At 38.1% G+C, this 12,689-nt stretch overlaps 1 protein-coding gene across 2 annotated transcripts; it reads left to right on the top strand.

The window, feature by feature from the left end:
* Positions 1–864: 864 nt before the first annotated feature.
* Positions 865–12,443, top strand: wipf1b (WAS/WASL interacting protein family, member 1b). Of its 2 annotated transcripts, XM_016472528.1 has the most exons (9): positions 865–934; positions 1,200–1,273; positions 7,283–7,368; positions 7,844–7,973; positions 8,172–8,327; positions 8,584–9,336; positions 9,425–9,634; positions 11,569–11,682; positions 11,855–12,443. In XM_016472528.1, exons 3-9 carry the CDS (start codon positions 7,318–7,320, stop codon positions 11,905–11,907), a joined length of 1,467 nt encoding a protein of 488 aa, XP_016328014.1. In that variant the 5' UTR covers positions 865–934; positions 1,200–1,273; positions 7,283–7,317; the 3' UTR covers positions 11,908–12,443. The 2 variants fall into 2 exon arrangements, with proteins under 2 accessions (XP_016328014.1, XP_016328013.1); XM_016472527.1 differs by lacking the exon at positions 865–934 and having other exon boundaries at positions 1,117–1,273.
* The last annotated feature ends 246 nt before the right edge of the window (positions 12,444–12,689 follow it).

Genomic DNA, 12,689 nt, shown 5'->3' with positions numbered 1-12,689 from the left:
GGTTGTTTTGACCCAGCAGTTGGGTTACTACCCAGAAGGTTGGGTTAACCATTTAACCCAACCGCTGGGTCAAAACAGCCCAATTGCTGGGTTTGTCCCTATTTTACCCAGCACTGGGTTGTATTTAACCCAGCATTTGTTAGAGTGTAACCTCAGAATTCTGTGTGCATATGTATACGCAGAACTTAAACAGAATTAAGCACAGAAGCAGAGAAATATGAGAAAGGCATTTATTGTGGCATTTATTTTACATAGGAGTATATTATATTTTATTCAGTTTGTTTGATCTGTTTTCATTTTTCTTGGTCCGTGTGTTCTATGGTAACCAATGTACTTGAATCGTTAGATATTTAAAGAGAAAATAATGAATAAAGTGTATTTGATTAACTGCACATTAACTAAACCTAAATAGCAGACAAATGGTTAAAGTTGATGCTGCTGCTATTGTTACATTTCTCTGACATATGCCACTGTGTATTTGGTCAAATATATTATTATACATATACGTATTTAATGGTTAATTTAAGTTTAATTGTAGTTTAAACATGCTTTTTGATGAAGCATATAGGCCTGACTGAAAAATGTAACATTTGTCTTGTAATGCATAATAAATACTGGTAATATCACAGTGTTTGGGCTCTCTCTTGGCTTTAGTGGTTCAGCAAATGTTTTATGTTCCAGGCATTTTTGCAGACTTTTTTCTCTCTCACTATGACCAGGAATTTGTGAAAAGTGAATCTCTTTGAAGATCTTTTACATGTTCCATACATTCACACAGCGCCAAGCTTTTCTGTCATACATTGTGTGCAGAGTTTGACAGATGTTTGAGCTCAGCTCGAGGCAGTCGCACACATCTGGAAACGTTGCATCACAGACGAATGTCCCGGATAAAGGGAACGAAGAGGCTGTTGTGTAGTGGAGGAAGAAAAACTGGGTAAAGAAATGCATTAGAAGATATCACGTCTTATTCAAAGCATTGAGCTGTACTTCCCTCATTTAAAGAGATGTGATACTGCTGAGACGTACTGAATTCTTGCATGCACTGTTAAAGCGATAGGATTTGAATGTTATTCCTGTGAATGTGATGGGTTGTAGGCAGCACGCGCTGGGCGGAAACAGTAGGGAGAAGTTATGTATGTGTGTGCGTTTTCTGCCATGAAGGAGTGGCTCAAAACTTGTGTTCCTCTGCGTTTGTGTAGATGCTTCATGATGATGATCGTTGCTGCATTTGGTTCGTAAGCGCAGGACGCAGAGAAAAAGACGCAAACCACCGGTAAGTGTTTACGTAGCCTGGTGCTTTCTAAAATGCACGACTCCAGGATCTAGTTTGTGACTTGATTTCCTGTGATTTATTTATTGCCGCAAACTTGTAAGTATTATGTGAGTTAATTGTTGTTTGGATAAAGTGTTATGTTTAAAACTACGTTTTCATCCACAAAAGCGGAAACGGTGGCCAACTTTTAGGGGAAGCAGAGGCTCCCCCACTTCCTGGGTTGCCAGTTTGAGCGTGAATATGTGGCAGGGTGAATAAAAAGTTTTTTTTCTGTTGTTTAGAAACGCAACAAATCTTAGGCTAAGTGTTTTTTTTTTCTTCCGTCAGCTGTAGGCTAGTAGCAAGCGATTTCTGATTAATGAATGAATCATTCTTTGAGTCGGATCTTTTTATCATTTCATACAACCGAGAACTGAATCGACTCTAACGTTTATCGAGTCAGTCAAATACAACGGCTCATTAAACCAATTTATTATCAAAAGGAGATGATAATACGAGCATTATTTGGAGTGAACCGAGTACATGTAAATACATTTGTAGGATTGTGTAATGTCAATGCAAATTGTATTAAGTATAAGTATAAATTGCTTCTGTGAGCTGAATCATGGCTGACATTCTTATTTAAAAAACATAATCGAAATTAGCAATAAAACATATACATAAAGAGCAATAAATGTGGCTTTCTAGAGACCACCCGATGGCGCAGTTAAGGTATTACATAAAAGAATTGATGAATCTGTTTTTAACAGCTTTTTTTTTTTTTAAATGAACTGTTCAAAAGAACCGATTCGTGGAAATTAGTCGGACTAGTATGAGCATGTGGTTCTAATTGACAGGCCATGGGGTCTCCACAGTGATATACAATGCAAGTCATATGCTTTCCACTTCCTTTTTTCTTTCAGTTTTTAAACTTTTGTTTATTGTGAATTGAAGACCACATTATTTTGAGCTGTCAGTGTCACAAGTTATTTCAAACACAGTATCATTGTTTTGCTCTGTTCATTCCTCTTAAATGGGTTACCTTAAAGCACATTGTTTGTGTGTTAGTTGGCTTGAGATTGTATGGAAAATGCAAATCTGCTTTCTTGCATTAAAGACTTTTATGAGACTGCGTATGTCAATGCCAGGTCCTCTTGATTTTTCATGTGGTTTTTACCAAGTGTGAAATATGACACTATTAAGCAACTGTTTTTTTTTAATCACAGTGAGCTGTTGAGACTGAATATTGGCGTGCAGTTTTTAGTGAGAACTTAAGAAGGAACAAGTAATTTTAGGCTGCATAAGTCATACAAATAGAGTTCTCTCTCTGCATTAACTTCCTCTCGGCGACAGAAGTACTGTCATAACTTCTACTTCTCTCTTGTCTGGTTTAGTGTTCTATTTGACCAGCGATTCGAAGAGAGTCAGAAATCATGTGACGGGATCTGAGATCATCCATTAGATACAAGCTTGCATGTAGCCAGAGGTGTCAACATTATGCTGAGTTTCAGAAAGGAAGTGGACAGTAAAGACTGCCTACAAAGTGATGGAAAGACAGAGACACATTATTTGCTCAAGCATGCTCACATTATGCAAGCTGAGCACTTGTAAGCCACTTTTTTGCTTGTGATGTGGTATTATAAGCAAGCATTGCAAAGCGCAATTGACAAAAATCCTGCTTTACATCTTGACAAGACACTTTTAAATAAATGAACGTATGGTTCTTTGTGGGTGGCCCCTTCCTGCCTGATTTTGCATGTATGATATAGCAGGTTGTGGCTGAAGGGCTCCACCCATTTTTAATTTTTTGTGTTAACATTATTTAATGAGAGCTGGATATATTTAACTTTTCATTGTTGACATTGGCCTTACATTTGGATTCCATAAATTCTGGGTCTTACAATTCTGGGTTACATCTCAATAGAGTGCAGTGGTGCCCGTCCACTTTTTAAGTGGCGTTGTTTCGGAAAGTGTATTTCTTCCATGAATTTTTCCCATAGATATTCTTAAAAAGTCTTCATTAAAGCGTTTTAAGACATGACTTAAACCAAGCAGCAATGAGGTGAATCACAACATTACAAACTTTGATTTGAAGCAAAAGTGTACTTATATGACTAAAAGTCAAAAGTACAAGTCTGTGTAATTAATGGCTTTAAAAGGGAACAAATGACATAATACAAATAATGACATAATCCAATTAAAAACAACAGATAAATATAAAACTGTTGATTTAAAGATGTTGATAGTGCACTGTAAAAAATAAGTGTAATTTTAACTGTAAAATTTTGTAAAAACGCTACGGAAAAAAACTGTTAACAGCAAGTTCCTGTACTATATACAGGGAAAAACTGTAAAATATCTAACCAGATATTGAAATGTGTTTACAGTTTTTCTGTATTTTTTACAAAATTATTCTGGCAACCACAGCTGCCAAAATTATTTTGTAAAAACTACAGAATTTTTTTTACAGTGTGTATATAAATAGGTATAGCATTCTTTTGGCTTGATTTGCTTGTTTTGATTCTTTGACTGGTGGAGATTTCTTGCAAAATCTTTGATAGCGTAGTTTCTCACCAGGATTTCATCTGTTAACACAATTATTGTTATATAGGTTAGATATATAAGTACTGACAGCTTCAACAAAACCATATACCATTGATTATCAGCCACGTAGCTCACAGTAGTTCTGTCTTTAAAGGTTTACAAGTTATTGTTTTAACTGTGGAAAAAATGCATGAGATTTTTACTTCTGGATCCTGACTGTTGCACCAGTTGTTCAGTCATGATGTAAATAATTGGAACTACCAGGAAGGCTAATTTGGCATGGGTTCCTTTGGGATTTTCCGATGGGTTTTTAGAATAGTATTTTCATTTGTTCTACAATATAAATTACACACATACATCAAATGTGAAAGTTGCAAGTTTCACTTACTATTTAGAACACATATCGGGATGCAGGGTTGACTGTCTTGACTTCTACAGAGGTGAAATGCATTATGTGCTTGTAGACACTGGCACACTTAAACACACACTTGGCATAGAGTAATTCCAAAAAGAACACAATGTCCAGCCAAAGTCCCTGTTTTAGACATGATGACATTTCAGACTGCTGGATGGTAAAGCACCATCCAGACGGCAGCTGTAGAGTGTATATCCAGCATCACATTCTCCATAGTCCATCTCCACTGTTCTCTCTCAAGACACTGGAATGTAAATATTGTCCATATCCAGGAACTTTTACTGTGCACCACTTCTCTTGTGTCTTCTTCACTTTATGCTCCTTTCTTCTCCTCTCACACCCCTACTTCTTGTTTCTTCTCCACTTCTCTGTCATGTCCATTTTTTTGTGCTAATCATCACCTCTTGGAAATCATAAAAGTGAGGTAATTTTTGCACTACTAGCATCACCAAACAGAACTGCAAAAATGAATAGGTGTGTAGCACAGACTGCTTGAAGCAGACTTGACTTGAAGCAGTGCATTTTGGTTTGAACACCTCTGTCGTTGGTTCAACGTTTGTTGACTGTCGTTAATAACATAACCCACAGTTGTTGGAGTAATTGCTTTTGCTAATTAATAATCTGATATGGCAATACATGTCAGAATGTTACAGATCATTTAAACATACAACAAGAAGCCAATCATTTTTATTATCACATTAACATAGAATTATGTATGGAATTGGTGTGCACTCTTACTTGGATGCGGTTCATTGAGTCAACAGCTTTCTCTGCAACATATAATTCTCTCAGATGCTGTTGTATCAAACATGGCATCTGAGGTCTATTTCACTATTTTTGTTCACAGTCTGTTTGCCTTTTGTGAATATTCATTGAAACTATGGTTTTGGGAACTGTCAAATTGTTGAACTATGTTGTAACGACAGAACTTGTGACCATTGTTGGCTAACAATGCTTTTGGGGAATGCACCCCTAGTTGGGATGCTCAAAACAGAGCAACATTTTTAAGTGCCACACACAGTATTTACACTAGTTTTCTAGGTGTTAAGTTGCAATAGGAGGACTAATTTTAACATCACTTCACTTTTAAAATACTTAATCAGCATGGCTCATGAATATTAAATAGGTGATGTAACATTCAACCCTGTCCTAACTCATTTTCTTAATGATAGTTAAATAAACTTTTACTGCCAATGGAACCAATTGGCAAAGGCTCCAGCTTGGTTGTTTTACATGGCCTTTTTTCTCTTCACACCACAGCTATGCAAAATGAAGCTTTTAAAATGCAGTGATGATTTCCCCCCAAAAGTTGTGAATATTTCTAAAAATGGTTTATGAAGTTATTATTACCCCTGCACTTCTGGGATTTCAAAGCAGTGTTTTGCTGATTTTTGGTTTTATCAGTAACAAAGATCCGTATTATTCAAGATTAGCACAATTTAAATACACAAAATGATTTTTTATTTATTTTTGCACAGCATCAGGAAGTTTGCTCACTTCACAGTGAGCAGAACGTTTGCCAAACTGACCGGTTGTCCGCTTACCTCTGAATAAAAATACCTGAGAGAGTGAAAGAAAGAGCGAGAAATTAAGTAGTGTGATGTGGCTGTCTGTAAGAAAGCTTGATAATGAAAGAGCAGACGATTTAAAGAGCTTGTAATCTGTTTCCGTGTATTTGTGTGTTGACTTGTTTTCTTTGAGTCTCATCTGTGTTCCCACTTGTGGTTTTAAACCTTTTGTTGATTCTTTGTCACCTTTGTCTGGATGATATTAACGCATGTGGATGTGTGTTTATGAAAGAGAGAATGAGAAGTGAGAGGTATATTGCTGTAGCGCTTCCTGTTTATGATCTCTTCCGGATGTAAGAGAAAAATAAAGCTTGTAATTGTTGGCATTGCTGTATTATGAGTGTGTGAGGGAATATTATAAAAACACTAGTCTATTACAGTAAGCTTTCTATATCTCAGAAATTACCTTTTTTTTTTTTACGGCCTTTCCCACATGTCATTACATGCACAATAAGGTATCTTTGTATATAGCACAATAGGATATTTCAAGACTCGTTACTTACTGTCAAACCCATTCAAAACTTTGCGGCTGTGCGAGACCACTTTAGTATGGTCGTGGTGTGGGTAGATTATTACCAGTGATTGAGTGAATGCTTCAGGCCTGTTTTTTTTTTAAACCTGAAAAGTGTGATGTTGTTTCAGATGGTGCTATTCATGCTACAGTTGGGTTTCCTTTTAGTGGTGTTCAAGCACCACTACTATTATTACAAGGACAAAGATAATGGGCTCAATGACAATTAAATGATATAATCCATGATAAAAAAAGAAGGGTCTTTTTAAAATCTAGTTTAAAACACCAGTTCCAAATGTCTTAGAAATATTCACTTTGTATTCATGTTGGTTTCGTATGGTTTTGAAAAACCTTTGTCATTGTTAAAAGTTTAAATTTGAAAGTTTAAATTGAATAACTCTAAAATTGCTATGTGGTGTAACTGTCAAGTAATAAACATATTTTCCTCACACTTACAATACATGTATGTGTATGAATCTTAATAATGGATTAATGGATATGAGCAGCAGTGTAATGAAACTCCTGCCACGCAGTCAAACGCTCATGTGACGCAACGTCAGAGTCACATTATAGGCTACATGTGTGGTGTGCTTGAGCAATGAATACCTCTGAGGCTTTTTTCAAGGTGCAACATAAATATAATTTTTTAAAAATGTAAATATATTTTTGAAAGTAATTTTTTTTGAACATCACAAATTATTAATAATTAATTGGTAGATAAATGTTTACAAATATTAATAAGCAGTGAATATGTTTTGTTAAAATATTATGTTTTTCTAAGAAATTATAAAAGATTATGCCAAAGGTTTTCAAGAATTATATTTGTTTTAATAACAATTTTCTTTTTTTTTCTTCTTTTTTTTGCAAGTAACCATTCAGAACTCCCTAGCAACTGCATAACAGCACTCTGGAAACCACTCAACGTTGTGGCAACAAGTAACACAATTTCTTTTGAAAATATAAAATATATAAATTCTCTTTCTGTTTGTCAGGTCTCAGTGAGAGGAGGTGACAACAAGGAGAAAAAATGCCGGTACCTCCTCCGCCTCCCCCTCCCCCACCCCCCACCTTCTCTCAGGTACACACACACACACTAAATACACTACACAACTTTAGAAAGAAAAACTGGATATCATACATTAAATTATCACACACTACCATTGTCGCACACAGTAACCTCACACAGAAACGAGCACCTTGTTGCTATGAGAGGCGTGACAAATGAAAACAATGTGTGTTCTAAAATCGGCTCAAAATATCGAGCATGTTATATATGGATGGACTGGATGAAATAATAGTCTGAAGCTAAAAAACCTGGAGACTGGGCCATCATACACTATGTGATATTCTGTCAAATCTATTAACTTGACTGCCCAAAATCTTCAAACTGGCTTTGACTTTTGCCAACTGTTGTCGACTCTTCTAGACTGCAAATTGGGGCAAAAACCTAGGCAAAAGTCACATATTGTATTCCAGTCTTAAGTGGTAAAGCAATGGGGCACCAGTGCTTTAATGATTTCTACAGAAAATATCTGTGCTTCTCTTTCTCACAGGCAAACACTGAGAAGCCTGTCTTGAATAAATCGGAGCAGCAGGGCAGGAATGCTCTACTGTCGGACATCGGCAAAGGAGCAAGGCTAAAGAAGGCGGTTACTAATGACCGTAGCGCCCCCATACTTGACCGTAAGAACCAGCACCTTATGGAGTTATACTGGCTATGTTTGTCTATGCACCAAAACAGTCACAATTTAATTATATGGGTCACATATATTTAAAAAGGTTTTCTTTTATGCTACTATACTTTCGAAACTCCTCTGTGTGTTTGTGATTTTTGCATGTAAAATAAGTATGTTTTAAATAAGTACATGTTTGTTTTGACAGAACCCAAAGGTGGTGGTGGAGGTGGAGGTGGAGGAGGAGGCGGGCCTGGAGGAGGAGGTGGAGGAGGGGGAGGGTTTGGAGGTGGAGGTGGAGCACCAGCTGGTCTAGGTGGGCTCTTCCAGGGTGGCATGCCAAAGCTGCGCTCCACTCGAGATGGTAAGAACACACACATGTATGTCAAACATACTACTAAAGCTTGCTACATACTACTACTGTTTACTGAGACATTCCAACTCATTCATTCAACAGGGATTTATGAGATATATAGAAATTTTGGCCAATCCCAATGATGGACCTTATGTATTCAATCATAAAATATAATATTTAGTTTAGAAAACTAAGAAATTATTTAAATAAAGACCTTGCATTTGTTGGATTATCTCTTTATATTAGATTATTTGCTCTCTTTCAGACTCTAGTAGTGTCAGATCTCCAGTTCTGCCACCTGGTGCTCGTAGCTCTGGTCCACGGCCCTTCGGAGGAGGATCTGGCTCCGCCCCTCGTCCACCTCTGCAACGCAGTGAATCCGTTGACCCCCCTCGCCCTCGAATGACCCCACCGCGTCCTGAAACACCTGGAGGACCTCCTCCACCTCTTCCAAGTGCCCCACGGCCCTTTCAGAGTGGGGCACAGAGCAGGGGACCACCCTCACTTCCAGGGACTCCTCGTCTTGGTTCCGCACCAACTCCTCCACCTCCAAACCCTCCTGGACGACAGCCCGCACCTCCACCGGTGCCAGCTGCATTTGGTCGTCCTCCTTCCATTCCTTCGCCCTCAGCTGGTCATGCTGGGCGGCCTCCTCCTCCCCCTGCACCTGGTCGAGGTGATGACCGTCCTCCACCTGTTCCCCCTGCAAACCGTTCTTCTTTGCCACTCACTCGGGACAGCCCTCCCCCTCCACCTCCACCATCAGTGAGCAGTAAACCAACTCCTCCTCCAGCTCCTGCTCCTGCCTCTCTGCGGCCACCTGTTAGTGCAGCACCTCCTCTGCCGCCCGGACGCCCAAGCCCGTCTACTCCTGAGGAGCATACGCCACGCCTTCCTGAACGGAACCTGTCACTTGGCTCGCATCCTCCTGCCCCTCCACCCGGGCGATCTGGACCCCTTCCGCCACCTCCCTCTGAGAGACCGCCCGCATTGGGCCGGAATGCAGGTGGACGAACAGGTAGAGGAGGAGTTGCAGGTTCTTGCAGGATAATCTGAAATTCACCTGTTTGAACATTTATATTATGTCTTTGTCTTTTTGTCCACAGGTCCTCTTCCACCTCCACCTCCTTCTGGCCGTCCTGGAGGAGGAAGTGTGAGGTCATCACCAGCCCCTCCTCCACCGAACAGACCAGGTGTGGAGCCTCATCGTGGTGGCAGTAGACCACCACTCCCCCCAGACAGGCCCTCCTCTGGACCTCTGCTCCCTCCTCCCCCACCTATGGGCAATGGATACCACAATCAGGGACATCATATAGGTATTGTGACTTTCCTATACGCTTGTTCAAGAGACTTGTAGAGTTTACGAAGAATTTGATTAAATTACATTTTAAAATACTCGTAATCAGACTACAGTTACTTTTTTATTGATTACATGATTATATATTATTCATACAATGGCAATAAATTATTCATAAGTTATTGATTCTCCCTAATTCCTCTTTTTTTATCTTTTAAAAGTTCCTTTATAAAATAGCCTACCACTTATATACAGTCAGAAAGTCTTCCAGGACTTTCACACAAAGAATGCACAATTTTAAAATGCACAAATTCAGAATTATTTCTTATTTACATGTAATGCAGGCATTCCCAAACTTTTTTTTTGTCATCTGAACATCTTTCACCTAATATATTTACTTGAAGTACCATGAGATTTTAAAATAAATATTAAAAAAATTAAGTATCACATTTGCATGTTCATGGTTCTCTGTTGGTTAATGGTCTCATGACATGCAGGTAAACAAATAAAATATATATATATTTTTTTTGTGTTTTATTTTGATTGATGTTATTTTAAAATGACTTATTTTAATTTGACATTTTAATGATTTAATTAATTATTAGCTTTTCATTAAACTCACGAACCTCCAGAAGTTCTTTTACGAACCCCAGTTTGGGAAACCTTGACATAACGCAATGTTTAATGCACTTCATGTTGTTAATTACAACACATGGAATATATTTTCTTACTCTTTGTAGTTTTATATCAATATGGTACAAGATTGTCCTATTAAAATCAATGTGGTAACAGAGTTATGTCAAAACTAATCTAAAAGTAATCAAAAAGTAGTCTGATTACATTACCTAAAATGTGTAATGTAATGGATTACGTTACTAACTACAATTTTTGTCATGTAATTTGGATTCAGTAACGGACTACAATTTCTAAGTAATCTATCCAGCTCTGCCCATTTTCATTTATAAGGAACTGGTTGTTCCTTTGCTGCTATAACAGCTTCTACTCTTCAGGGATGGGTTGCCCAATAGATGTTGGAACATGGCTGTGAGGATTTGTTCCCATTCAGACATTAGAGCATCAGGGATAGTGTTGGATATTGGGCATTGGAGTCTGGTTTGCAGTCCATGTTCCATTTCGTCCCAATGCTGTTGAGATCTGGATTTGTGCAGGCTAGTCTGATTCTTCCACACTCAGTAGACTCAGTAGACCATTTTACTGGTGGCACTGGCATCATAAGTCAGTGTCATACTCAGGAGACTGTATGGCTGTATGATGGACTTTTATGTACCTTTTAGCAGTGTAGCAGGGTGTGGCTGAAATTGCTAAATTGTGTAATTATAAGGGGGCACATACTTTTGGCCATGTAACATCATAGGCAAATATTGCTACCTTGTGGATAAACTAATTGAGTAATACAGTTAGTAAATCTGGCTATGCTGATTATGAAATTTATGTCACAAGATACCAGAGTTGTGGTTATCTCATAAGCCCCTCTCTGTACACGTGCAGTATGCATGTATGATGATGAAATTTAAGTCATGCACACTGTACACATACCCTAAAGTACACGTAAAAGTATATTTTAGGGCTGAACTAACCAAGAACCTAATCGGTTTAGAACAGTAGTCTCATCATTAAACAAGTGCAACGACAGATCAAATAATAAAAATACTTGAATCGAAAAATAAATGAAAGGGCTTTTACATAAATAGTTCACATTGCTACTTTGAAACTTCAGAACTCCTTCCCCTATATACTTCTATTGTAAGTGCATTACTGTAAACATGTTTTTTTTACTGTAAACATAATCAACAGAACATGTATTGACCTAGGCATATTCCTTGTCATTTTATGTACTCCTATTGAGCTGTAAATAGCACTCTAAGTAGCTTAGATTTGTATGTAGATTGTGCTACAGATTAATGGTGTGTGCATTTGATTTGTTTCTCCAAGATGAGTGGGAATCACGCTTCACATTTCGACCTGTATCGGATCTTCCACCCCCAGAGCCCTACATTCCCTGTCAGAAGACCTATCCTAGCAAAATGGCCAGGAACGAAAGCCGAGGTAACCAACCACAGCTGTTTTCTCTCGTCTCATAGACGAAACTGACCCGCAGCTGTCGCTTCCACATGCCAATGAATACTTCGAATAACATTCAGTGCTTTCAGCACAATCATGGTCTTACCCATTTGTTTATGTGTCTGTGTGTGTGTTTGTATATTTCTGTCTGTTTCAGGTTCAGGAAAGAAAGAGCGAGGTGCACCTCCCCTGCCTCCCATACCTAGGTGAAAGAAACTGTTATCTCAGGGCCTGACAATCCTTCCCTCACCCAGTTATCTTATGTTCTCTGGTACTGTCTGTTTTTGATATTTTCTGCCAGAGTCATTCATTAAAAATGTATAAAAGAGCTATAAAAATAACAACATATCACAGACAACATATCTTTTATAATATTTTGTTTTTGTCTGCTTTAGAGATTAATACATGATGGCTATTATGACTATGTCAAGTGATGAGCTCTACAGTGGTACTACAGCTAAGTTTGACTTTATTTTTGAGTGTTTTTCTGAGTATGATGCGTTATTGCAGCAGTTCATTGGCCTTCAGGAGAGTGTGAATGTTTTGGCTTTTTGGCGGTCCTTGACACATACAGAAAAATGTCCTTGTCTCATACAGAATATATCATTGCTTAATCAGGGCAGCCATTCCTTTAGATAATGGTGCAGCCATTTATAGAGCCACATAGGGCATCAGTATTTGTTAGACAGTCCTTGATGTAATTATATTTTTAAAGAAGTGCAACATTTACATTAAAGCATTTTGGTGCGTTTTGGCGCCCCCTCCCTGTTGAAAAAACCAGCATATGCTGGTTTTTTCAACAGGGCTACCTTCCTGTCTTCGTACAACACCGTCGTTATATACAGTAGCATTGACATTTCAAGCCCTCAAATGTAAAAGTCAAGTTAAATATTAAAGGAGTATGTGTTTGCTTTAGTACCTGTATGTGTGTATGTGTATGTGGTGATAAGGGCCAGAATGATATACAGAATGCTAAAATCTGAGTTGCAGTT

This window comes from Sinocyclocheilus anshuiensis, unplaced genomic scaffold, assembly GCF_001515605.1.
Source record: "Sinocyclocheilus anshuiensis isolate Anshui unplaced genomic scaffold, SAMN03320099.WGS_v1.1 scaffold472, whole genome shotgun sequence".
NCBI lineage: Eukaryota > Metazoa > Chordata > Actinopteri > Cypriniformes > Cyprinidae > Sinocyclocheilus > Sinocyclocheilus anshuiensis.
Note: the sequence above shows the minus strand (reverse complement) of the source record. Positions and strands in the feature narration are given on the sequence as shown.